This window comes from Heterodontus francisci, chromosome 5 (assembly GCF_036365525.1).
Source record: "Heterodontus francisci isolate sHetFra1 chromosome 5, sHetFra1.hap1, whole genome shotgun sequence".
NCBI lineage: Eukaryota > Metazoa > Chordata > Chondrichthyes > Heterodontiformes > Heterodontidae > Heterodontus > Heterodontus francisci.
The window spans coordinates 109,026,040-109,051,526 of record NC_090375.1 but is presented as its reverse complement, the minus strand read 5'-3'; the positions used below and the strand labels follow the sequence as shown (position 1 = coordinate 109,051,526).

General features: G+C 42.6%; 1 protein-coding gene across 4 annotated transcripts in view; it reads right to left on the bottom strand.

The window, feature by feature from the left end:
* Nucleotides 1-25,487, bottom strand: part of chd7 (chromodomain helicase DNA binding protein 7) — a 277,383-nt gene that overhangs the window by 224,745 nt on the left and 27,151 nt on the right. For all 4 annotated transcript variants that reach the window (XM_068031895.1, XM_068031894.1, XM_068031893.1 and 1 more), the window contains exon 2: nt 14,642-16,477. In XM_068031895.1, coding sequence (XP_067887996.1) covers nt 14,642-16,291 — 1,650 coding nt within the window. In that variant the 5' untranslated portion in view covers nt 16,292-16,477. The remainder of the gene's footprint in view (nt 1-14,641; nt 16,478-25,487) is intronic.

Genomic DNA, 25,487 nt, shown 5'->3' with positions numbered 1-25,487 from the left:
CAGGAGGGCTAAAAGGGGTCATGAAAAGTCATTGGCAAACAGGATTAAGGAAAATCCCAAGGCTTTTTATACATATATAAAGAGCAAGAGGGTAACCAGGGAAAGGGTTGGCCCACTCAAGGACAGAGATGGGAATCTATGTGTGGAGCCAGAGGAAATGGGCGAGGTGCTAAATGAGTACTTTGCATCAGTATTCACCAAAGAGAAGGACTTGGTGGATGATGAGCCTAGGGAAGGGAGTGCAGATAGTCTCAGTCATCTCATCATCAAAAAGGAGGTGGCGTTGGGTGTCTTGCAAAGCATTAAGGTAGATAAGTCCCCAGGGCCTGATGGGATCTACCCTAGAATACTGAGGGAGGCAAGGGAGGAAGTTGCTGGGGCCTTGACAGAAATCTTTGCATCCTCATTGGCTACAGGTGAGGTCCCAGAGGACTGGAGAATAGCCAATGTTGTTCCTTTGTTTAAGAAGGGTGGCAAGGATAATCCAGGAAATTATAGGCCGGTGAGCCTTACGTCAGTGGTAGGGAAATTATTGGAGAGGATTATTCGGGACAGGATTTACTCCCATTTGGAAACAAACAAACTTATTAGCGAGAGACAGCATGGTTTTGTGAAGGGGAGGTCGTGTCTTACTAATTTGATTGAGTTTTTTGAGGAAGTGACGAAGATGATTGATGAAGGAAGGGCAGTAGATGTTATCTATATGGACTTTAGTAAAGCCTTTGACAAGGTCCCGCATGCCAGTCTGATACAAAAGGTGAAGTCACACGGGATCAGAGGTGAGCTGGCAAGATGGATCCAGAACTGACTCGGTCATAGAAGACAGAGGGTATCAGTGGATGGGTGTTTTTCTGAATGGAGGGCTGTGACTTGTGGTGTTCCGCAGGGATCAGTGCTGGGACCTTTGCTCTTTGTAGTATATATAAATGATTTGGAGGAAAATGTAGCTGGTCTGATTAGTAAGTTTGTGGACGACACAAAGGTTGGTGGAGTTGTGGATAATGATGAGGATTGTCAGAGGATACAGCAGGATATAGATCGGTTGGAGACTTGGGCGGAGAAATGGCAGATGGAGTTTAATCCGGACAAATGTGAGGTAATGCATTTTGGAAGGTCTAATGCAGGTGGGAGGTATACAATAAATGGCAGAACCCTTAGGAGTATTGACAGGCAGAGAGATCTGGGCGTACAGGTCCATAGGTTACTGAAAGTGGCAACGCAGGTGGATAAGGTAGTCAAGAAGGCATACGGCATGCTTGCCTTCATCGGTCGGGGCATAGAGTATAAAAATTGGCAAGTCATGTTGCAGCTGTACAGAACTTTAGTTAGGCCACACTTAGAATATTGCGTGCAATTGTGGTCGCCACACTACCAGAAGGATGTGGAGGCTTTGGAGAGGGTACAGAGGAGGTTTACCAGGATGTTGCCTGGTCTGGAGGGCATTAGCTATGAGGAGAGGTTGGAAAAACTCAGATTGTTTTCACTGGAACGACGGAGGTGGAGGGGCGACATGATAGAGGTTTACAAAGTTATGAGCGGCATGGACAGACTGGATAGTCAGAAGCTTTTTCCCAGGGTGGAAGAGTCAGTTACTCGGGGACATAGGTTTAAGGTGCGAGGGGCAAAGTTTAGAGGGGATGTGCGAGGCAAGTTTTTTTTTTTACACAGAGGGTGGTGAGTGCCTGGACCTTGCTGTCAGGGGAGGTGGTGGAGGCAGATACAATAGAGACGTTTAAGAGACATCTTGACAAATACATGAATAGGAAGGGAATAGAGGGATATGGGCCCTGGAAGTGCAGAAGGTGTTAGTTTAGGCAGGCATTAAGATCGGCGCAGGCTTGGAGGGCCGAATGGTCTGTTCCTGTGCTGTACTGTTCTTTGTTAAATCGACAAGCTGCCAGCAAAGTCATCCTTTCAGCTTAAGTTGGCTACCTAATTTGCAACACTGCAATGCTTGTGAGGAGACAGACAAAATATCTGCTAAGTCCCCAGCAAGAACCAAGACCCAGGAAGTTTAAAGGAACTACCTGTTCTCTCAACAAGAAATACTGCTAACTGCTACGTTTGAATCACTGAGTGACTGTCATGTGACAAGCCCCCCCTCATCTCAGGTTTTAAGCTGTGTTTTGTTCTGCAGCAGAAGAGAAGCAACTGGACTCTGACATGAGCAGACCCTAAGTGGTCCCCCTCTCTCTCTATTCCAGCTTGAAAGCTTTCAAATCCTGCTTGTTGACTGACCACCTTTGCATACACCGGCTACAATCAGAAACCCCGTGGGAGGAAATTATCTGCATCGCCATCTCCAAGAGACTCATCAAACCAATCATCTACCTCTTCAAACGAAAAGCCTCAGGACCACTGAATTCAGCTATGAGCCAGCCGAATCACCAAACTCCACAGACTGCATACCTTTTTTATGGACTCTAACTCAACCAATCTACCTTTCCCCACTCTGTAGCCTATTTGCATGCGCGTAAACCTTCAGAGTGAGAGAGAGAATGAAAGCTGGTGCGTTGTTTATTACTTTATTAGCTCGGTTTAGGTACAATAAAGTTATCCTCTTTGTTAATTCAAGAAAACCTGTCCGATTGATTACTTACTTGCTGTGATCATAACAAGAACCAAGCACCTACTGAATTGGCCAGTACATCCACTTTAAGAAAGAATTAAACCTGTTGTGGTCAAACAAGGCGAGGAAAAAGAGGGAAGCCCTTTGTACCCTCCTTACTTGACCGTAACAAACCAACTTATTCTATATTTTATATAATTACAATTCTCTCCTTAACCATCTTCTCTCTAGGCTGCAGAGGTTGAGCTTTTCTAACCTTTCCTCAAAGGTCAGACCATTATACTTGGAATCACTCCTGTTAGTTTTCTCCCCAGTTTCCCCAATATACATCAGAAGTGTGCTAGTTGGAACTTGACTCGTTATGGTTAATCTGTACATTGTGCTTCCTCAGCAGACATATATATCCCAACAATCTTTTTTCTTCAGAATTTTCTTCAATACATTGTTTAGATACTGATATGTCCATGATTACTCCCAGGGCCCATTACGTTAATTCAGTTTGTACTGATTTTAAAAATATTTTTAATAATATCAGCTTAGGACAATCGACAACATGCTCACCACTGGTCATGAGTTCAAGCTTCACATAAGGACACGGTAACCTAAATGAGCACTTTATTGCAGTACTGAAGGAGGGCTGATCAGAAGTACTGTCCTATGGATGAGACATTAAAAGCAGGCTCCATCTACCTGGTCAGATGGCTGCTAAAGATCCCATGAAACTATTCAAAGATGGGTAGAATGTTCTTCCAGTGCCTCAATCAACACAAATATATTAACTTGCCATTTCTCTCATTGAAGGTCTTGCTATGCAAAATATAATTGCTATGTTCACTTTCATAGGAAAAGTGACTGTACTTCAAAGTACTATGACACCATGAAGCAGGATAACACCATATAAATCCAATAATTTTGTTTTAAGAATACTAGATTGGGAATTAATTCTGTATATGACAATCATGTCTGTCTTAAAATTCTAATCCCGTTCCCTTTAAATTTTGCAGAAAAAGAAATAAAGCAAATTCTAACAAACTAGTTTTTATTTGAACAAATCCCAATACTCCTCTTGCTGTGAATATTCTGGCCACTTCCAGCTGCGCACTTCATCCCACATTTCTAACTGATAGCATGGAAGAAAAATGAACTACACTTCAACAAACTATAATGGCAAACACTTATCGTTCGAGAGTTCAGAACGATTTTGCTAGCTTTGATCCTCTTTGAAAGGCATAGTGTAGTATTCTACCGCACAATCGAGAAGCTTGGCAAAACTTACCCCATAGGGAAAGAGATCAGGTGAGGTTGAGTTTTACTGCTTTGCCACCAGAACTACAAAGGTTCAAATTGCAGTTTTACACATCAGATGTTAATACATTTGAAAGGTGTTTTTTTTTTTAAACTGGTGTGTTTTCCATTAGTATGGGACAATACAATAAGAAAATAGTCAAATAGATGACGATATGAGTTCATACTGGTTGATGAGTCCAATGACATCTAAGCTGAATAGTAAATTAGATTATAGAAATGCACAGCTGAATCATTTGTGAAAACATTTAACCAAATTTGTATAATGCATTACCATAATTATATAAAATGCAATAATTTTTATAAAATGCATTTTTTAAATCTAAGGCTTGGACAGTGAGGCTTCTGGTGAAATCTAAAATTTATTCAGATCTATGCTGGAAAACTTTCTTCTGCTTCAACACAAGAGTGAGATAAGCAGTTTGAAACCACAAAAACAGTGCATTACAGCATCCTATTTCAAAACTTTACACTGATATCTAGAAGTCAAAACTCATCATTTGAGGCAAGAGAAACAGAACGATTATATTTATATACATAAAACCAGTTAAGTGTGCAGTTAAGAGCATGAAGTAATTCAATGCTGGCTGTTGGTAAAACTTACTCAAGGCATTGTCTACCACAACTGGATACTTAACAGATTCAGCGGAGTTTCAAACTATAAAGGACATTCGACAAACGTTGAGACATTTTGCCCAAGTTTACTTCTTAAAATAGATAAGCAAATCATACTCAACTTTGGAGCTAGCATATTGATTGTCAGGAAAACAATCACTGCAACAGGTTGCATTTGTGTAATGCAGTTTTTGCAGGCAGTGCTAATACAAATAGCCAATGTTTTTAGAAGTATCAAGATCAGTAACTCAAGTTACTAAAGGTACATGCAATTTTTAAAGCTTATTCAACAACTTTTCAGTGAAATTCACCTTTAAAAGGAAAGGTTTTTAGGTAACTAATAACTTACAAGAATTTGAAACTACTTCAGTGTAGAGAGAACCAAAAATTAGTTTTCTTTTTAAAAAACAACTTCGCGACACAGCCTACCAATTTGATTACATTTTTCCAAGAGATATTGAGGCAGAAGATAAAGTTCATCTCATGGGAAATAAAAATCTATTTAAGTCCTACTAATTAATATTGTGTTACCTTCAACTGGCACTTCTACACTAATCTTCATGTATGGAAAGATGCCTCAAACCACTTTACATTGAGGAGGGAAAAGTAGATACTCAGCAAAATGGAAAACAGAGTATAGTATGTAAAGGCAGAAGGCCAAAGAGAATTGAGAACATTTTTGAATGCAGGGAGGGAGATGGCAAGCAGAAGGAATTAGACAGGAAGTTCCAGAAGAGAGAAACCAAGTGGCTGATAAGCTGACAAGTGGTGAAGTGGAAAGTGCTGGGGCCGAGGAGCAGTCTGATATTAACATACCAATTAGAAGCAGTCGTAGGCCATTCAGCCCCTCGAGCCTGCTCTGCCATTTGATAAGATCATGGCTGATCTTAAAGTGTCCTCAACTCCACTTTGCTGCCTCTACCTCTCCCCAACCCCCATAGCACGTGACACCCTTGTCTATCAAGAATATACCTCTACCTTGAATATATTCAATGACCCAGTCTCTATTGCTCTCCGAGGAAGCAAATTCCACAGATGAACGACCCTATGAGGAAAAGATTTCTCATCTCCATCTTAAATGGGAGACCCCTTATTTTTAAACTGTGCCCCCTAGTTCTAATCTCATCCATAAGTGGAAACATCCTTCCAGCATCCACCCTGTCAAGCCTCCTCAGGATCTTATTAACTTTTTGGGATTCATGTACCAGGGCACCCAGATCCCTCTATACCACAGAATTCTGCAGTCTCTCCATTTAAATAATATTCTGCTTTTCTATTCTTCCTGCTAAAGTGGACAAATTCACATTTTTCCACATTATACTCCATCTGCCAGTTTTTTTTGCCCATTCACAACCTATTCATACCCCTTTGTAGACTCTATGTCTTCTTCACAACTTAGCTTCCTACCTACCTTTGTGCCATCTGCAAATTTAGCTACCATACATTCAATCCCTTCATCCAAGTCATTGATGTAGATTGTAAATAGTTGAGGCCTCAGCACTGATCCCTGTTAGACTCCCCCAGTCACATCCTCCCAACCAGAAAATGATCCATTTATCCATACACTCTGCTTCCTGTTAGCTAACCAATCTTCTATTCACGTTAATATGTTACCCCCTAAATCATGAACTCTTATTTTGTCTTTTGGAAATTCAAGTACACCCCATCTACAGCTTCCACTTTACCCATGTTGCTTGTTATTTCCTCAAAGACCTCTAATAAATTAGTCAAACACTATTTCCCTTTCACAAAACCATGTTGATTCTGCCTGATCGCACTATGAGTTTCTAAATGTCCTGCCATAACCTCCTTAATAATGGATTCTAGCATTTTCCCCATGACAGATGTTAGGCTAACTGGCCTACCGTTTCCTGCTTTCTGTCTCCCTCCTTTCTTGAAAAGAGGTGTTACATTCATTATTTTCCAATCCACTGGGACCTTTCCAGAAATTAGGGAATTTTGAAAGATTACAATTAATGTATCTACTATCGCTGCAGCCACTTCTTTTAAGACCCTAGGATGCAGGCCATCAGGCTCTGTGGACTTGACAGCCTTTAGGTCTATTAGTTTACCCAGTACCTTTTCCCTGGTGATTGTAATTTTAATGCAGTGAAGGCAACAACAAATCACTAAAGTAGGGCGAGGCTAGGCCATGGAATGATTTGAAAGCAAGGATGAGAATTCTAAAATCAACCCAATGGTGAGAGAAGCTAGCAGATTTGAGAGAGAACAGGGTGACAGAAGCACAAGACTTTTTGGATGAGTTGTAATGTAGTGGGTTGAGGTGGTTCGTCTGGCTAGGACAGCTTTCCAAAAGCCATTGTTTGAAGGCGATAAGGAGTGAACTCAACTTTTCCTGATGGTAGGATAGTGATAGGAGCCAAGGCAGACAAAGCTGCTTAGTTAGATGAAAGCACCTTGGTAACAGATATAACAGAGGAAGGTCAGATCAGGGTCAAGCAGTTCATAGCGATTCTGTATCTCCTGACTCAGTCTGAGAAGGCAGCTGTGAGATTATAGCAGTCAAAACCAGAAGCACATGGATGCTGCAAACAATAATGTTCTACCAGCACTAAGCTGGAGGATATTTTGGCAGACAGACCACTGGAGAAGATGGCAATAATTTTTGGATTTCTAGGAGTGAAAAGGAGGTAGGGCCAGGCACTGAAAGCATACGTGTACAACCTGACTTCATATCATCACCAACAGGTACTATGTTGCTGGTGAAGAGGAAGGGATCAAGGATGGACCCAAAGAGACATCTGTAGAAAACATACTAAAAGTACTGCTGCAAAGAACAGTAAAACTGGACAGAACACTCAGCTTCATTGGACACTGGATTTGGACACAACAAAGGCACACCCATCCCAGTCGATCCTTAACATCTGGGAATTTGTGCCAAAATTGGGACAGCCATCCCAGTCAAGCAACAGCCTGACAGTCATACTTACAAAATCATACCTTTCAGCCAACGTGCCAGACTCTTCAATCACTCTCCCTGCATATGTCCTGTCTTACCAACAAGACAGACCCACCAGAGGTGGTGGCATGGTGGTATAAAGTCCAGAGAGAATGGCTCCGAGAGTCCTCAACATTGGCTCTGGACCCCATAGGAGAGATGGTGGCAAACTGGTAATATCACTGGACTAGTAATCCAGAGACCCAGGCTAATACTCCAGGGACTAAGGTTCAAATCTCACCAGGGCAGCTGGTGGAATTTAAATTCAATTAATAAATAAATTCAATTCATTAATAAAAATCTGAAATTGAAAGCTAGTCAGCAATGTTGACCATGAAGCTACCATCAATTGTCGTAAAACCCAACCGCTTCACTACTGTCCTTTAGGGAAGGAAATCTGCCATCCTTACCTGGTCTTAGAGGTGTGCAAAGGAAACCCGACGCGAGCCCGAATTCCGGACTCAGAAGTCCGACCCCATCTGATCCGAACTCGACACGTCGTCTGGACCCGTCGGTGTCAGGTTGGGTGGCAGGCCTTTACATCAGTACATGGGTAAAAGGCCTGCTACCCGACCTGACCCCGACGTGATCCAACGGCATGTGTCAGGTTCAGTTCTGGTCGGGTCTCCGGGTCCAGCATTCGGACTTGGGTCAGGTTTCCTTTGCACGCCTCTACCTGGTCTGGCCTACATGTGACTCCAGACCCATAGCAACGTGGTTAACTCTTAACTGCCCTCTGAAATGGCCAAGCCATAGTACAAAACCACTACACAATAGCTAAAAAGGACTAACACTGGACAAAACACCTGGCATTGACCTAGGCACCGGAAACAACTACGGCAAACCCAGTCCTGTTGACCTCGCAAAGTCCTCTTAACTAACATCTAGGGACGTGCCAAAATTGGGAAGGATGTCCCACACACTAGTCAAGCAACAGCCTGATACAGTCATACTCATAGAATCATACCTTATAGACAATGTGCCAGACACCATCATCATCCCTGGCTATGTCTTGACCCACCGGCAGGACAGATCCACCAGAGGTGGCGGCACAGTGGTATACAGTCAGGAGGGAATTTCCCTGGGAGTCCTCAACATAGACTCCAGACCCCATGAAGTCTCATAGCATCAGGTCAAACATGGGCAAAGAAACCTCCTGCTGATTACCACCGAGTCCCTCCCTCAGCTGATGAATCAGTATTCCGCCATGTTGAACACCACTTGGAAGATGCACGGAGGGTGGCATGGTCATAAAATGTACTCTGGGTGGGGGATTTCAATGTCCATCAACAACAGCAGCTCAGTAGCACCACTACTGACTGAGTGCGCAGAGTCCCGAAGGACATATCTGCCAGACTGGGCCTGCGGTAGGTGGTGAAGGAAACGAGGAGGAAAAACCTCCTCGGTTATGCCTTCACTAATCTACCTGTTCCAGATTCTCGTGAAAACAAAGTCCCATTTTCACACTGAGGATACCGTCCATTGTGTTGTGTAGCACTACCACTGTGCTAAATGGAATAGATTCTGAATAGATCTAGCAGCTCAAAACTGGGCATCCATGAGGCACTGTGGACCATCATAAGCAACAGAATTGTATTCAGCCACAATCTGTAACCTCATGGCCCGGCATATCCCCCACTCTACCATTACCATCAGGCCAGGGGATCAACCCTGGTTCAATGAAGAGTGCAGGAAGGCATGCCAGGAGCAGCACCAGGCATACCTCAAAATGAGGTGTCAACCTGGTGAAGCTACAACACAGGACTAATTACATGCTGAACAGCAGAAGCAGCATGCAATAGACAAAGCTAAGCAATCCCACAACCAATGGATCAGATCTAAGCTCTGCTGTCCTGCCACATTCAGTCATGACTGGTGTTGGACAATTAAACAACTAATCGGAGGAGGCGGCTCCAAAAATATCCCCACCCTCAATGGTGGGGGGAGCCCAGCACATCAGTGCAAAAGAAAAGACTGAAGCATTCATAATTACCTTCAGCCAGAAGTGCCGAGTGGATGATCCATCTCGGCCTCCTCCTGAGGTCCTCAGCATCACAGCTGCCAGTCTTCGGCCAATCCGATTCACTGCACGTGATATCAAGAAATGGGTTAAATCACTGGATACTGCAAAGGCTATGGGCCCTGACAACATTCCGGTAATAGTACTGAAGAACTGGCTGTGCCTCCAGCCAAGCTGTTCCAGTACAGCTATAACACTGGCATCTACCGGACAACGTGGAAAATTGCCCAGGTGCGGCCTATGCACAAAAAGCAGGACAAATCCAGTCCAGCTAATTACCATCCAACCAATCTACTCTCGATCATCAGCAGAGTGATGGAAGGGGTCGTCGACAGTGCTCAAGCCCCACTTAAACAGCAAAAACCTACTCACTGATGCTCAGCTTGGATTTCGCCTGGGCCACTCAGCTCCCTTATAACCTTGGTCCAAAAATGGACAAAAGAGCTGAACTCAAAAGGTGAGGTGAGAGTGATTGCCCTTGATATCAGGCAGCATTTGACTGAGTTGGGTATCAAGGGGCCCAAGCCAAATTGAAGTCAATGGGAATCAAGGGGAAATCTCCACTAGCTGAAGTCATACCGAGCACAAAGGAAGATGGTTGTGGTTGTTGGAGGTCAATCACCTCAAACCCAGGACATTGCGGCAGGAGTTCCTCAGGTCCTAGGTCCAACCATCTTCATCAAAAGCCTTCCCTTCATCATAAAGTCAGAAGTGGGATGTTCACCAACAATTGTACGATATTCAGTACCACTTGCAACTCCTCAGATACTAAAGCAGTCCGTGACCATATGCAGCAAGACCTAGACAACATTCAGGCTTAGGCTGATAAGTGACCAGTAACATTCGCGTCACACAAGTGCCAGGCAATGACTATCTCCAATGAGAGAATCTAACCATCTCTCATTGACATTCAACAGCATTACCATCACTGAAAGCCTCACCAACACAAATGTAACCTAGTGGGTTACCATTGCCCAGAAACAGAACTCGAGCAGGCACATAAATACTGTGGCTACAAGAGCAGGTCAGAGGTTGGAAATTCTGTAGCGAGTAACCCACCTCCTGACTCCCTATAGCCTGTTCACCATCTACAAGGCACAAGTCAGGAGGAGTGTGATAGAGTACTCTCCGCTTGCCTGGATGAGTGCCAGGACACCCTCCGTCGTATTGTGTGGCACTACCACCATGCCAAATGGGATAGATTCAGAACAGACTTTGCAGCTCAAAAACAGGCATCCATGAGGCGGTGGGACCATCAGCGGCAGAATTATATTCCACCACAATCTGTTGCCTCACGTCCCAGCATCTGCCCTCACTCTACCATTACCATCAAGCCAGTGGACAAACCCTGGTTCAATGAAGAGTGTAGAAGAGCATGCTAAGAGCAGCACCAGGCATACATAAAAATGAGATGCCAACCTGGTGAAGCTACAACATATGTATACATGCATGCTGAACAGTGGAAACAGCAGGTTATAGACAGATCTAAGCAAACTCACAACCAAGAGATCCAATTAAAGCTCTGCAGACCTGCCACTTTCACAACTGGATGTGGTGACAATTAAACATATAACCAGGAGGCAACTCCAGGAACATCCTCATCCACGATAGCAGAATCCACTAAGAGTGTAAAAGACAAACTAAAATGTTGGGAACCAGCTTCAGCCAGTAGTGCTGAGTGAATGATCCATCTCAGCGACCTAAGGTCCCCAGCATTACAGAGGCCAGTCTTCAGACAATTCAATTCACCTCACGTGATATCAAGAAACAGTTGAGTGCACTGGATACAGCAAAGGCCATAGGTCCTGACAATGTCCAGCTGTCGTGAGAAAACTTGTGTTTCAGAACAAGCCACATCTCTAGCCAAGCTGTTCCCATGCAATTATAACACTGGTGTCTACTTGACAATATGAATAATTGCCCAGGTATGTCCTGTCCACAAAAAGCAGGAGAAATTCAATTAGGCCATCCCATCAGCCTACTCTCAATCAGAAAGCAATGGAAGGTGTCATTGACAGTTCTATTGAGCAGCACTTACTCACGAATGACCTGCTCACCAATGCTCAGTTTGGGTTTCCCCAGGACTACATGGTTCCAGACCTCATCACAACTTTTGTCCAAACATGGACATGATATAAATTCCAGATGTGAGGAAAGTGTGACTTGATATCAAGGCAGCATTTAACTGAGTGTGGCATCAAGAAGCCCAGGTACAAGTGGGGAAAATGGAGCTGATCAGGGGCTGATTTTTCCATTGGCTGGAGTCAAATCCAGAACAAATGTAAGATGGTTATGGTTGCTGGAAGCCAATCATCTCAGCCTGGGTCGTTGCTGCAGGAGTTCTGCAGGGTCTAACTACCTTCAGCTGCTTTATCACTGACCTTCCCTCCATCATAGGATCAGATGTGGGGGTGCTCGCAACTCTTCAGATACTGAAGCAGCTCATGCCCACATGCAGCAAGATATAGACAACATTAAGGCTTGGGTTGATAAGTGGCAAGTAAAATTCACACAAGTGCCAGGCAATGACCATCTCCAACAAGAATGTCTCTAACCGCCTCCCCTTGACATTCAACAGTATTACCATCGTTGAATTCCTCAACATCCTGAGGGATGACCATTGACCAGAAATTTAACTGGACCAACCACAAATACTGTGGCTACAAGTGCAGGTCAGAGATTGGGTACTCTGCAGCCAGTGACAATCCTCCTGACTCCCCAAAGCCTTTCCACCACCTACAAGGCACAAATTAGGAGTGTGATGGAATCCTCTTCCACTTGCCTGGATGAGTGCAGCACCAACATAACTCAAAGCTCAGCACCATCCAGGACAAAGCAACCTGTTCGGTCAGCACCTCAACCACCACCTTAAACCTTTGCTCCTTCCACCTCCAGCATACCACGGCTGCAGTGTGCTCCATATACTAGATGCACTGCAGCAACTTGCCAAGGCCTCTTTGGCAGCACCTCCCAAACCCACAACTTCTACCACCTAGAAGGACAAGGCTTGCAGATGTACGAGAACACTAGAACCACTAAGTTTCCCACTATCCTGACTTGGAAATATAATCACTATTCCTTTGTCACTGGGTCCAGATTTTGGTTCACCCTATCTAACACAGACTGCAGTGATTTAAGAAGGCAGCTCACCACCACCTTCAAGGGCAATTAAGGATGGACAATAAATGCTAGCCTTGCTAGCGACACCCACATCCCATGAATGAAAAGAAACATAATTCCTGCACTGCACCAGATATGAAATGAATGAGGAATTGCTGTAGATTGCAGAAAGAGAGAGATGGAATGGCCAATATTGTTGGAAGGGATAAGGAGGGTCAAAGAAGATGAGAAAAGACAGAGGCAGTCACAAAGAACGTCACATGTGATTTTGGCCCGTGCAGTCTCAGTAATGTGGGTGACACAGAAGCCAGGCTGAAGATCCTTGAACAAGCAATCATTGGACCACAGTCATGAGGCAACAATGCATGAGCTAAGAAAGAGAAGGTTGGAGATGGAGTCATAAGTTGAGTGTAGATTTCTTGATGAGGGGAGTTAGAAGTTTAAGGAATTAAGCACAGTGCAGAAATATTTGGTTTGGGATCAGCAAGCTTAGAACATGACATGTAGACAAGAGCTGGGGCAGGAAGGGAATTAAGGGAACAAAATGGTAGGCTTCCTGGTGAGATGGAGAGAACTGAATGGGTGAAGGCTCAACTTGACGGAGGACAGGAGGGAAAGCTGGAAATTTGCAGAGTGCAAAAGAGGAGTCAAGGGCAAGTCACAAAAAGCAGCAATTATATGGATGGCAATTTTGAAAATGAAAAGGTTCACTTTACTTCACTGCACAAAGGATATAAGCAACATTGAAGTCATAAATATAACCACAGATCAACAGAATAGCTGAACACCATTTCAAGCACAGTTGTAGTGTCCTCACCCGTCCTATTAGTTGGAATTAATTGAATTATTTAACTGTGAGGAAGATAGTGTACAACTGCAAAAGGACATGGACAAGTTGGTGGAATGGGCAGACAGGTGGCAGATGAAGTTCAATGTGGAGAAGTGCAAAATTATTCATTTTAGTAGGAAGAACATGGAGACACAATATAAAATAAAGGGTACAATACTAAATGGGGTGCAGGAGCAGAGGGACCTAGGTGTATATGTGCATAAGTCATTGAAGGTGGCAGGACAGGTTGAGAGTGCGGTTAATAAAGTACACAGTATCCTGGGCTTTATTAATAGGGGCATAGAGTACAAGAGCAAGGAGGTTATGTTGAACTTGTCGAAGACACGAGTCTTAGTCAGAGTATTGCATCCAGTTCTCAGCACTGCACTTTAGGAAGGATCTGAAGGTATTAGTGAGGATGCAGAAAAGATTCTCAAGAATGATTCTAGGGTTTAGGAACTTCAGTTATGAAGATAGATTGGAGAAGTTGGGGCTGTTTTTTTTGGAAGAGAAGTCTGAGAGGTGATTTGATGGAGGTATTCAAAATCATGAGGGGTCTGGACAGAGTAGAGAGAGAGAAACTGTTACCACTTGTGAAAAGATAGAGAACAAGGGGGCACAGATTATAAATAATTGTTAAAAGCAGCAAAAGCGACATGAGGAAAAACTTTCACACGAGTGGTTAAAGTCTGGAATGCACTGCCTGAGCGTGGTGGAGGCAGGTTCAATTGAGAAGCATTCAAAAGGGAATTTGACTGTTATATGAAAAGGAAGAACGTGCAGGGTTACAGGGAGAAGGCAGGGGAGTGGCACTAGATGAATTGCTCAGAGAGCTGGTGCAGACATGATGGACTGAATGGCCTCCTTCTGCACTGTAACAATTCTGTGATTCTGGAACATTTAATCCAGAATAGCAAAATACATAAAAATAATCTACCTTGGGATTTGCATGCTGAAAGTGATCTCCATTTTAACCACAGATTAATTTGTAGATTTTCAAGCTTGCCTAAAGCATTAATGCCAAGCTGCATTGCTGTTTAAAAAATAAAATCTCAAGCAACATACAAGTTGGAAATTCCGTTATTTAATTCACAATGATTTTCATGCTAAACAACTCAATGCATATTTTGATAGCTTTCTATACTTTTAACAGCTATTAACATGCAGCAATGAAGCACATTTTGGATACTCTGTCATAATTTACATACACATACACACACTCACCTGATGTTGGGCAGGCACTTGTTGCAATGTGGCCTTAGGTGAAGAATGTTGTGACTGTACCCATGGCTGATGTTGATGAGGTGTAGGAGAAGTTTGATGATGCACTGCTGGATGCTGTTTCACAGGTGGACAAGTTGGCAATTGAGGCTGAAAAGGCTGATTTGGGTGCTGCTGGCCAGCTATTAGACGTTCCTGCATCACCTGATCTGCATGATTCCCACTGGGACCCAGTGCACCGACTGGTCTTGGAAGGCTGCCAATATCCCTTGGTACAGAAGGACTCATGTACTGTTGTGTCTGCATGCTTCTGGGACCCATGCTCCTCTGTCCAAGTCCCATGGTACCCGGGGACTGATGTGGCTGTTGAGGCAGGGGCATGTTTGAATAGCTTCCAACCTCCAGCTGCATTCCAGCACTGCCAGGCCTAACCTGTGGTGGAGGTGTGCCTGCTGGGTTACTCATAGCTTTCATAGGTGACATTGGAGGTGGAGAAGCATAAGTTCCCTGAGACTGTGTGGGGTGCATAGTTTGTGCATTAATTTGGTTAAGTGGGCCACCTGGATGTATAGGCTGCTGGTGCATTAGTCCTTGGCTAGTGCCAGCTGGGAATCCCACAGTATTTGGATAGCGGGGTATTGATTGGTTCACAGATGGGTTATTATTAAGGCCTAGGTTTTGATTGATCCCTGTATTACTGTTAACCAATCCCTGATTAATGTTACTGTAAGGATATTGTGAATACTGCCCTGAGCTACTTACAGATTGTGAAGGTACTGCCTGGCTACGTGAACTGAAGTTCAAATTTTGTTGCCTACTACCAGCTTGTTGAGAAGGATTAGGGGAGAATCTAGGACTGTGAGCAATGGAATCTCCATGGAGAGAATTGGGGGGAGGTGGATGGGGATGGTACTGTTGGGTTGGAGTGTGACGTAAGGAAGGGCCTATATTGGGGGTTTGCTGGGGCATGTGAGATAAGTGGCCTGGTCCTGAAGTTCCCATGAAAGGATTTCCCTGACTGAGGGCCTCTTGACCCTGAGTGAATTGGTTCACCCTCTGCTGCTGAGGCTGGTTGTGCTGTTGCAATGAATAATCACTACGTGTCAGGTAATTCCCCATCTGTTGCATATGCTGAGCATGCCCTTGCCCCTGAGGTGGCGGCTGTGGTTGCTGCTGTTGCTGGAAGGCAGGTCGAGTCTGGTCTGGCACCTGGACAGCACGCGGTCCCCACATGGAGCTGCTGTCTACAAATTGCTGTCCACACCTTTCATTCTGCATAGTAGGGTACACTCCCATCTGAGGACCACTGTGAGGGACTGGCGGAACTGAGGGATTGTGGTACTGCGAGTGAGGCGATGCCATGCCATTCCCAGGAGTATTACCAATCATTCGGTTAGGCTGATCTACCAGATGCATTTTCTGCTGTTCAAACGGACCAAAATGATCATAATGAGCCAGCTTACTTTGAGTCTGAGTGGGTGGGGGATGATGGAGGGGAGACTGCATGGAGCCAAATCCTTGATCCATGGGTAGTTGTTGCCCAAGAGCATTTACTGGATTCTCTGAAAAACCACATTCTCCAAGACCTTCAAGCCCTTCACTGAAAATGTTCCCATCATCACCAAACAAACTCAGCATACCAGGATCTGCCATCTTCCTTGTGCTCACAGCTCTCCTAGTGGCACAAAAAGTGAACTATTCTGTGCTTCACCTCACCGCTTCCCTTCAAGGTGTACGTCCTCAAAGCCTTAAATCCTATGACTAATCTCCTGCATGTCACTCCACATTTCCTTACTTCTTTTGGACAATTCAATGTCAGGCAAAGTCTGGAGAGAGGTCCTAAGGAAAAAATGAAAATAAAATAAAATTGGGGACAAATGGAATGAATAATGTGACACACACAAAGACAATTAAAAAGATTACAGTTAGATGTCACTTCCCTCTATATAGACTGACAGAGTTGCTAAGCTTTCTAAGTTAAAAAAGTTAAGACTGTAAAATTGAGTAATACATTCTCATTCTTTTGCTTACAGTTTGTGCCAAGAGCAGCCTACACAATAGATTATTCATAACCAATGCAGGCACTAACCTGACCCATTAATTCAGTCTTCATTACACTACTCAGTTCTACATTCTTGGTTGCAAAAGAACAAAAGAACACAAACTGCAGCCACAGCAGCTGTCACCACACCAGGCAGGCAGCTGTATGAATACAGCAGAGCGCTCCATCTGCTACAGTAAGGCCAAGAATATGTAAAAACCTCTTCCATTCTGTTCCTAACCTCACCATCCTTAAAGTTAACATTCAGATATGCAAGCAGAATTATGGATAAAATTCAACTACAGTCAAAAGGACTGTTATTTATAGAAAATATAGTTTACAGAACTAGTGTGCCTTAAACAATATCAGTCTGGTAAACACATAGCCCACAACAGAAAATTAAACTCTAACCTTTATGTTAATTCTACAAAAGTATTGATCCAGTACATCCTTAGATCAATTCTTAGATTTATTTATAATTGGACATGCAATTATCCAAACTCTACTGCTGCTAACACTGCAGTTAGATACAAGTGACACTTCAAATGTAAACCATTGAGAATTGTATATTTGATATAACTTTACAGTTACTGTTCAACAAGGCCTGCAAGCCAGATTTCAGAAATGAACAAGTAGCCAATACAATAGATTTACAGATTCCAGGCCACATTTTCAAAATGATCTGACAAAGGAAGCACAGCCACAGGGTTCATCACTCACCCCGAGGCAAACAGATTACCAGTGATGTAACAAGTTCCATTTGTGACTAAGTGCGTATTCCAGCTGGAGTGTCTGGCAGATTACTTTTCTCCTACTTCTTCACTATTCAGACAAAGCTAAACAACAGGATGACCATTTAATAGTGCATCCCAACCTCCATAAGGTTGGAACCATCACAACTGTCCCCAAAGAACATTACAAGGAGAGAAGATTGAAGAACACTGCGAGCTAAATACTCCTTTTATTTTTGTTTTACAGCTACATTCTAAATCTCATCAGGACCAAGTTAGTACTTGTAGCTCCAGTTCAATGAACCTGAAATGGACGTCATTTCTTGAGCAACTGAGCCAAATGCTTGCTCTCCACCGAACCCACACTGTTATTTCTTCCCTTTATCAGCAAGGATAAGAAACCAGGATATTTATCAACCATAACTACTTTACCACTAGTTTGAACAAAGAGCATCATCATCTCTCAACTTGACACTGTACATTGCTCAACACCATTTCGGAGCATCCTGGTCAGCTATGACATTCACAAGTACAATTACACAGCATGAAGCAAAGCAGCTTCAGAGCCATCTGCTCCTACTGACCTATTTTTTTATTGAAGTGTAATGATCCTTCATCACTTGCACTGGAGGGAAGGGATGTTTTCACATAGAAAGACCTACAAATCTAGAGACTACAAACACTTCCGCAAGGCCTCCAGTCTAAAAAGGATAGGGAAGAAACAAATAAAAGCAGGCCCCATTTAGCTTTTTTTTATATTCACACTAAGCCAGCAATCTAATCACAACATATTATTTTACTATGTCAGTCTAATACAAAGTAAGTGGATAGAAGAAAGGGTGAAGGGGGAGGCAATTTCACTACTAATATCCCAGTGACAGCACTGCATCAAGCAATCTCCAAGCAATTACATCTGCTTATAAAGCTGAGACTAAATTACTGGAAGACCAAGGGGTGGGACCCAATGTTTACATGCTGAAGCACAGAAAAATTTAGCCACAACTGATTAATATTAACACATTTTTCTTCCTAGTTCGTGTAGTCACTGATTAAAGAAATGAGTGGATTTGTTAATGATTTTGTTCTAAAAAGGTTTCAAGAGGTTTGAACCAACACATCTCTGTGAATGGGTTGTTTATTAGATTGCTGATTGGCCCCATAATGCCAAAGGGCCCCTGTTCAAACAGGCTTCCCTTACACTCTACTATATTCCTTTTCTTTCCTCTCCAAACACTGACTGCAGCCGAAAATAATTTATCTGTTCCCCTTTCGTAACACAGCATGTGTGATTGGGGGCAACTTATCCATCATGAATAAACTTCAGTACAAAGACAGACTGAGTGTTACAGGATACAAATGGGCAAAGGTCACAACAGTAAGCTAGAGAGTTTTGCACAGAGCTCTGGCAGTTGCATATATGCATGGCTGCCTCTTTCTGACAATATTATACTGCAATTAATCAAGAACATTAATTATATATAATCTACCTCAAAACTAAATTGGATACAAGGATGTTGCCTAGACCAGGAATTACACTTGTATGCTAACTGTTTCTGGAATTTGTACAGCTGCATTCTTTTCAACAGCCTCAACTCCTCCTCCTATTACTCATATACTATCATAGGCCTCAGCTTCCATCATAAGGAAATCTATTCAACTCCAAAAACAAGGGCTCTTATGGAAACCTAAATCCATGCCCAATTTCTGCTTTTGACATGAACCCAACAGTTCCTGCACTGTATAACAGTATTAAGTTCTAAAAAAAAAACACTTTTGTTCATTCACATGATACACAAACCTATCTACAATAAAAAATGCCTTTTGATAATGTACTGGAATAATCTTTCTACTAAAATCAATGAAACCTACTTTATGAGCACTAAAATAATAGTCACAAGAGAGAAAGCAAACTATGAAAACTTTCAGGATTGAGTACTGTTGTCAATTTAAGTCAGTTATACCATGTAATTAATTTGTTTCATTTTTAGTGTGAGTATTTTACAAGTTTCAAGTTTATTTAACACCAAAAAAAATTTCAATTTCCATAACACAAATCAAGAAAGAATATTAAAGCAAGTTAAAACAAAAACGCAGTTTGTGCAATGCTCTTCTTCTTTGGCCTCCTTGTCTCGGGAGACAATGGGTAAGCACCTGGAGGTGGTCAGTGGTTTGTGGAGCAGCGCCTGGAGTGGCTATAAAGGCCAATACTAGAGTGACAGACTCTTCCACAGGTGCTGCAGAAAAAATTGGTTGTTGGGGCTGTTACACAGTTGGTTCTCCCCTTGCACTTCTGTCTTTTTTTCCTGCCAACTGCTAAGTATCTTCGACTCGCCACACTTTAGCCCCGCCTTTATGGCTGCCCGCCAGCTCTGGCGATCGCTGGCAACTGACTCCCACGACTTGTGATCAATGTTACAGGACTTCAAGTCGCGTTTGCAGACGTCTTTAAAGCGGAGACATGGACGGCCGGTAGGTCTGATACCAGTGGCGAGCTCGCTGTACAATGTGTGCTTGGGGATCCTGCCATCTTCCATGCGGCTCACATGGCCAAGCCATCTCAAGCGCCGCTGACTCAGTAGTGTGTATAAGCTGGGGATGTGCAATGCTCACAACTGATTATAACAAAGAAAGCAAGAACTTGCATTTATATAGGTGTTAGAAGACAGATTTTGACTGCATTACAAGGTCACTGTATGGCAGAGTGTTTGTTATATATCATACATTCAATTTTTATCAGGCCTTGTAAAGATTACATTCTGTTTATGGGGAAGCATAACCTGAACTAAAGGCGTTCCCAGGATTTATACGTGGAGCTGCCCAGATTTCAGGTCAAGCACGCAACAATGTTAGAGTACCAGTCTGACACGTGCAGCTTCCGTTCTGCAGAAAATTGGGAGGAGATTCAAGTCAGACATATGCCAGCCAGATAAACTTTTGATAATTTGGGGGTTAACAGGTAAGAATTTTAAAATTCAAATAAACTGAAAAACGTATTTATATACAGCACTCCATTAGAAATGAATTGCAAATAATCTTCAAATATGACAAATTCATGCAAAAATTAGATCATATAAATTTCTACTTGGCTGAGCTTTCCTGTTTTCTAACTTTTGTAGAGAATTTGGCAAGTTTTGGTACATGAGTCAGTTAGATATGTCAATGTAAAGAAAGCCCATAGCATGTATCCATTTACATGGTAATGCATGACCATAACCTAGAACTTTAGTTGAAACTTATTTCCCATCACTGAATCTGGCTCTCATGTTTTATCTGTCTTGAGCCCTTGAATTTAGCCATTTCACTTGAGATGTGTAAGCAATCGATCAGTTTTACTTTTACCTGCTATACAAGGAGAAGATTCAACAATTAAAAACAGATACCAAATGTGTTCAACTCCCATGCCCTCATCTACAATTTTGCACGAGTCATCCAGCAATGGTCCTTATTGTTCTCTAATTGACATCTGACTAACAGAAGCAAAAATCACTCATTATTTTGGCTATATTCTACTATCCATTCTAGATTCATTTTGGATTATCTAATATTTGTTAAAACTAATTGCTCTCCAGATGTTTCTCTGTCCAGAAGCCTCAAAAAATCTTGTTTTGAGCCAAAATTAGTGATGTAGTTTCCAGCTTACCTATCAAAGGGAACCAGACAATGTTAACAAAACATATCAGTGTTCAGGCACAAATGGAACTGTATGAATACTGTAATAGTTCCCAGCCTGTTTTATTTTTTAAAAAATAAGGGAAGCCAGAGATAGCACAAGACCAGTTATATTTTGTGAAAATCTGACTTTAAAATTGAGAAGACGTACTGCTTCTTATAAATATGCATAACCAAAAGGCCTTTGGTTATCCAATTTAGTAACTGAAGTCTCAAAGTTTAGTTAATATCTTGAGAAGCATTTAGCTAAATGAGGTGGCAAATTTGCATTCAAACACAAAGTTATCACATAAATTCATGGTTTTCACGATTTGCCATGGATTTACCCTTGTGACATGGGTAGGAATTTAGTTAGGAGGTAAAAACAGAGTGAGGATCATGGGTATGCACTCTAATTGGCAGGATATCAGTTAAGTGATGTCCCCCAGGGATATTTATAAATGACTTAGATAAAGGAACTGAGAGCCATATATCCAAGTTTGCTGATGACATGAAGTTAGGCAGCATACTAAGTACTGTAGATGGGGCAGAAAGTTGCAAAAGGACACTGACAGATTGTGAGCAGACAAAACTGTGGCTGCATTAGTTCCACATGAGAAGTGCGAGGTCATCCACACTGAACCGAACAAAAAGATAGACCCAAGTACTTTCTAAATGGTGAGAAGCTAGAAACTGAAAGAGCAAAAATCATTAAAAATTAGTAATTTTAAAAGGCTAACACTATGTTGTTAGCCTTCATCTCAAAAGGGACTGGAAGTTATGCTGCAGCTGTATAAAGCTCTGGCTAGACAGCATCTGGAGTACTCTGTTCAGTTCTAGGTACTACACCTTAGGAAAGATACAGTGGCCTTGTAGAGATGGTGCAGTGCAGCTTCACCAGAATGATAGTGGTGCTAAAAGGCTTAAATTGAGGACTGGTTGCTTGTATTCCCTTGAGTATAAAAGATGAAGAGATCTAATTGAGGTGTTTAAGATGATTGAAAGATTTGATATAGAAGATAAAGATAAAATATTTCCTCTAGTGAGGGTGTCCAGAACAAAGGGACATAAGCTTAAAATTAGAGCTAGGCTGCTTGGGAGTGATATCAGGAAGCACTTCTTCACACAAAGGGTAGTAGAAATCTGGAATTCTCCACCCAATAAAGCTTTTGAGGCTAGGTCCAATGAAAATTTCAAAAAGATTGTTAAGATTTTTGTTTGGCAAGGTAATTAATGGATATGGAAACAAGGCAAGTTAAATGGAGTTAAGAGATAGATCAGTCATGATCTAATTGAATGGGAGAACAGGCCTGTGGGGCTGAATGGCCAACTCCTGTTCTTATGATATAGTGTAAGAAATATATAACAATGGGAATTATTAGGCTGAAATTGTCAAGTAATCAGTCAAATTATACAATGTTGCTTGCTCTTCTCTCCTTACCACTCACGTTTTCTTCAGAAGTATTCATCACAATTTATTCTGGCAACTGGTACAGACTGCATCAGCTGATTTGTGGCTCCAAGCTCCCCGACACACCTATTTGCAACTCTAGTTACCACATTCACCATAAACCTGAGAAAGCCAGCCGAAAACTTCTCCCAGATACCAAGATGAGCAGTAAAGGAACCTTCAGCAATCTCACAATGTAGTCAAGTTGTAAACTTTACATTTAAGTGAGCCTCTCTGTTTAAATAGGTGCCTCACCACCACAGGAGTGTGTTTAATCAGGCAAGCTCTAAATAGGGCCGTGGATGCTCAGTTATTGAGCATGTTTAAAGCAGAGATTGACAGATTTCTATATGCAAATGACATAAGGGGATATGAGGATAGTGTGGGGAAAAAGGCATTGAAGTGGATGATCAGCCATGATCGTATTGAATGGTGGGGCAGGCTCAATGGGCTGAATGGCCTACTCCTGCTCCTATGTTCCATGTTCCTAAACTGCTTTTAAAAATCAGCAGCCACTGCAATCAGCATTGGGAGCTTGATGACCAGATAACTGGAGACCCATAGTTGGTCTTGGAGTATTTTAGGTAGCCCCTCTCAGCAATGTCACAGGTTCTGCGGCTGGAGTTGCAGATTCCTACAACGAGAAGCTGTGATCTAATACAGCCAACTGGTCAGCTTTGGCTGCATCAACTGATTCTGATAGCAGGAAAACAATGTTTAAACAAAAATTGTTAACAGCCACACCCCAATGGTCTTCAAGTACTGCACAGTTTTGAGGATAATGGAACACAAATAATCCAGGTTGCACTGTATTTCCTGATGCTTCAATTGTTTTTACTCATTATTTTACACACTAAAGCTGTTGTTACTAAAAGCATGTTCTAATCTTTATCCAAAGTGCATCATAGAACCCGACCGCATCCTTTTCTCCAACCGCTGCTTCTTCTACCTCACCCCCCCGACTGTCATTCAATTCACTACTGATTGTATGGCTTCTTGAACATTGTGAATGCACAATATTCCATATTGTTACGCCATCCTTTTCATCAGAAAAAAATTGATAATTGCAGTATAACTCATACCTTTCAGATTATACAAATACAACAACTTGCATTTAATATAGTACCTTTAATGGAGAAAAATGTCCCAAGGTACTTCATACCAATCAGAAAAAAAGGAGATATTTAGAAGGGGCACCAAAAGCTTGGTCAAAGATGTAGATATTAAAGGAAAAATCGCAATCGTTACAACACAGGACGCCATACGGCCCATCGTGTCTGCACCTGCTCTCCGAGTGAGCAATTCACTTAGCGCCATTCCACCGCCTTCTCCCCATAACCCTACACATAGAAACGTAGAAAATAGGAGTAGACCATTCGGCCCTTCAAGCCTGCTCCGCCATTCATTATGATCATGGCTGATCATCCAACTCAGTAGCCCCATACCCTTTGGTCCCTTTAGACCCAAGAGCTATATTTAACTCCTTTTTGAAAACATACAATGTTTTGGCCTCAACTGCTTTCTGTGGTAGCGAATTCCAGACTCACCACTCTGGGTGAAGAAATTTCTCCTCATCTCAGTCCTGAAAGGTTTACCCTGTATCCTTAGACCATGACCCCTCATTCTGGACTCCCCCACCATCGGGAACATCCTTCCTGCATCTACCCTGTCAAGTCCTGTTAGAATTTTATAGGTTTCTATGAGATTCCCCCTCACTCTTCTGAATTCCAGCGAATATAATCCTAACCGATTCAATCTCTCCTCATACGTCAGTCCCGCCATCCCAGGATTCAGTCTTAAAATCTTTGCTGCACTCCCTCTATAGCAAGAACATCCTTCCTCAGATAAGGAGACCAAAACTGCACACAATATTCCAGGTATGGCCTCACCAAGGCCCTGTATAATTTCAGCAAGATATCCCTGCTCCTGTACTCGAATCCTCTCGCTATGAAGGCCAACATACTATTTGCCTTTTTTACCACCTGTTGGACCTGCATGCTTACCTTCAGCGACTGGTGTACAAGAACACCCAGGTCTCGCTGTATATTCCCCTCTCTCAGTTTATAGCCATTCAGATAATAATCTGCCTTCCTGTTTTTGCTACCAAAGTGGATAACCTTATCCACATTATACTGCATCTGCCATGCATTTGCCCACTCACTCAACTTGTCCAAATCACCCTGAAGCCTCTCTGCATCCTCCTCACAACTCACCCTCCCACCCAGTTTTGTGTCATCTGAAAATTTGGAGATATTACATTTAGTTCCCTCATCTAAATCATTAATATATATTGTGAATAGCTGGGGTCCTAGCACCGATCCCTGCAGTACCCCACTAGTCACTGCCTGCCATTCGGAAAAAGACCCATTTATCCCGACTCTTTGTTTCCTGTCCGCCAACCAATTTTCTATCCATCGCAATACACTACCCCAATCCCATGTGCTTTAATTTTACATGCTAATCTCTTATGTGGGACTTTGTCGGAAGCCTTCTGAAAGTCCAAATAAACCACATCCACTGGCTCCCCCTCATCAACTGTACTAGTTACATCCTCGAAGAACTCTAGTAGATTTGTCAAGCATGATTTCCCTTTCATAAATCCATACTGACACTGCCCGATTCTACCACTGTTCTCTAAGTGCACTGCTATAAAATCTTTGATAATGGACTCTAGAATTTTCCCCACTACCGATGTCAGGCTGACTGGTCTATAATTCCCTGCTTTCTCTCTACCTCCCTTTTTAAATTCCCCCTTTTCAGATAACTGTCTAATTCCCTTTTGACTGCCTCAATTGAACCTGCCTCCACCACACACACACTGGCAGTGCATTCTAGATCCTAACCAGTTGCGGCTTTAAAAATTTTTAAATGTTGCCCTTGCTTCTTTTGCCAGTTACCTTAAATCTGTGTCCTCTCGTTCTTGGCTTTTTCATGATTAGGAACAGTTTCTCTCAATCTAATCTGTCCAGACCGTTCATG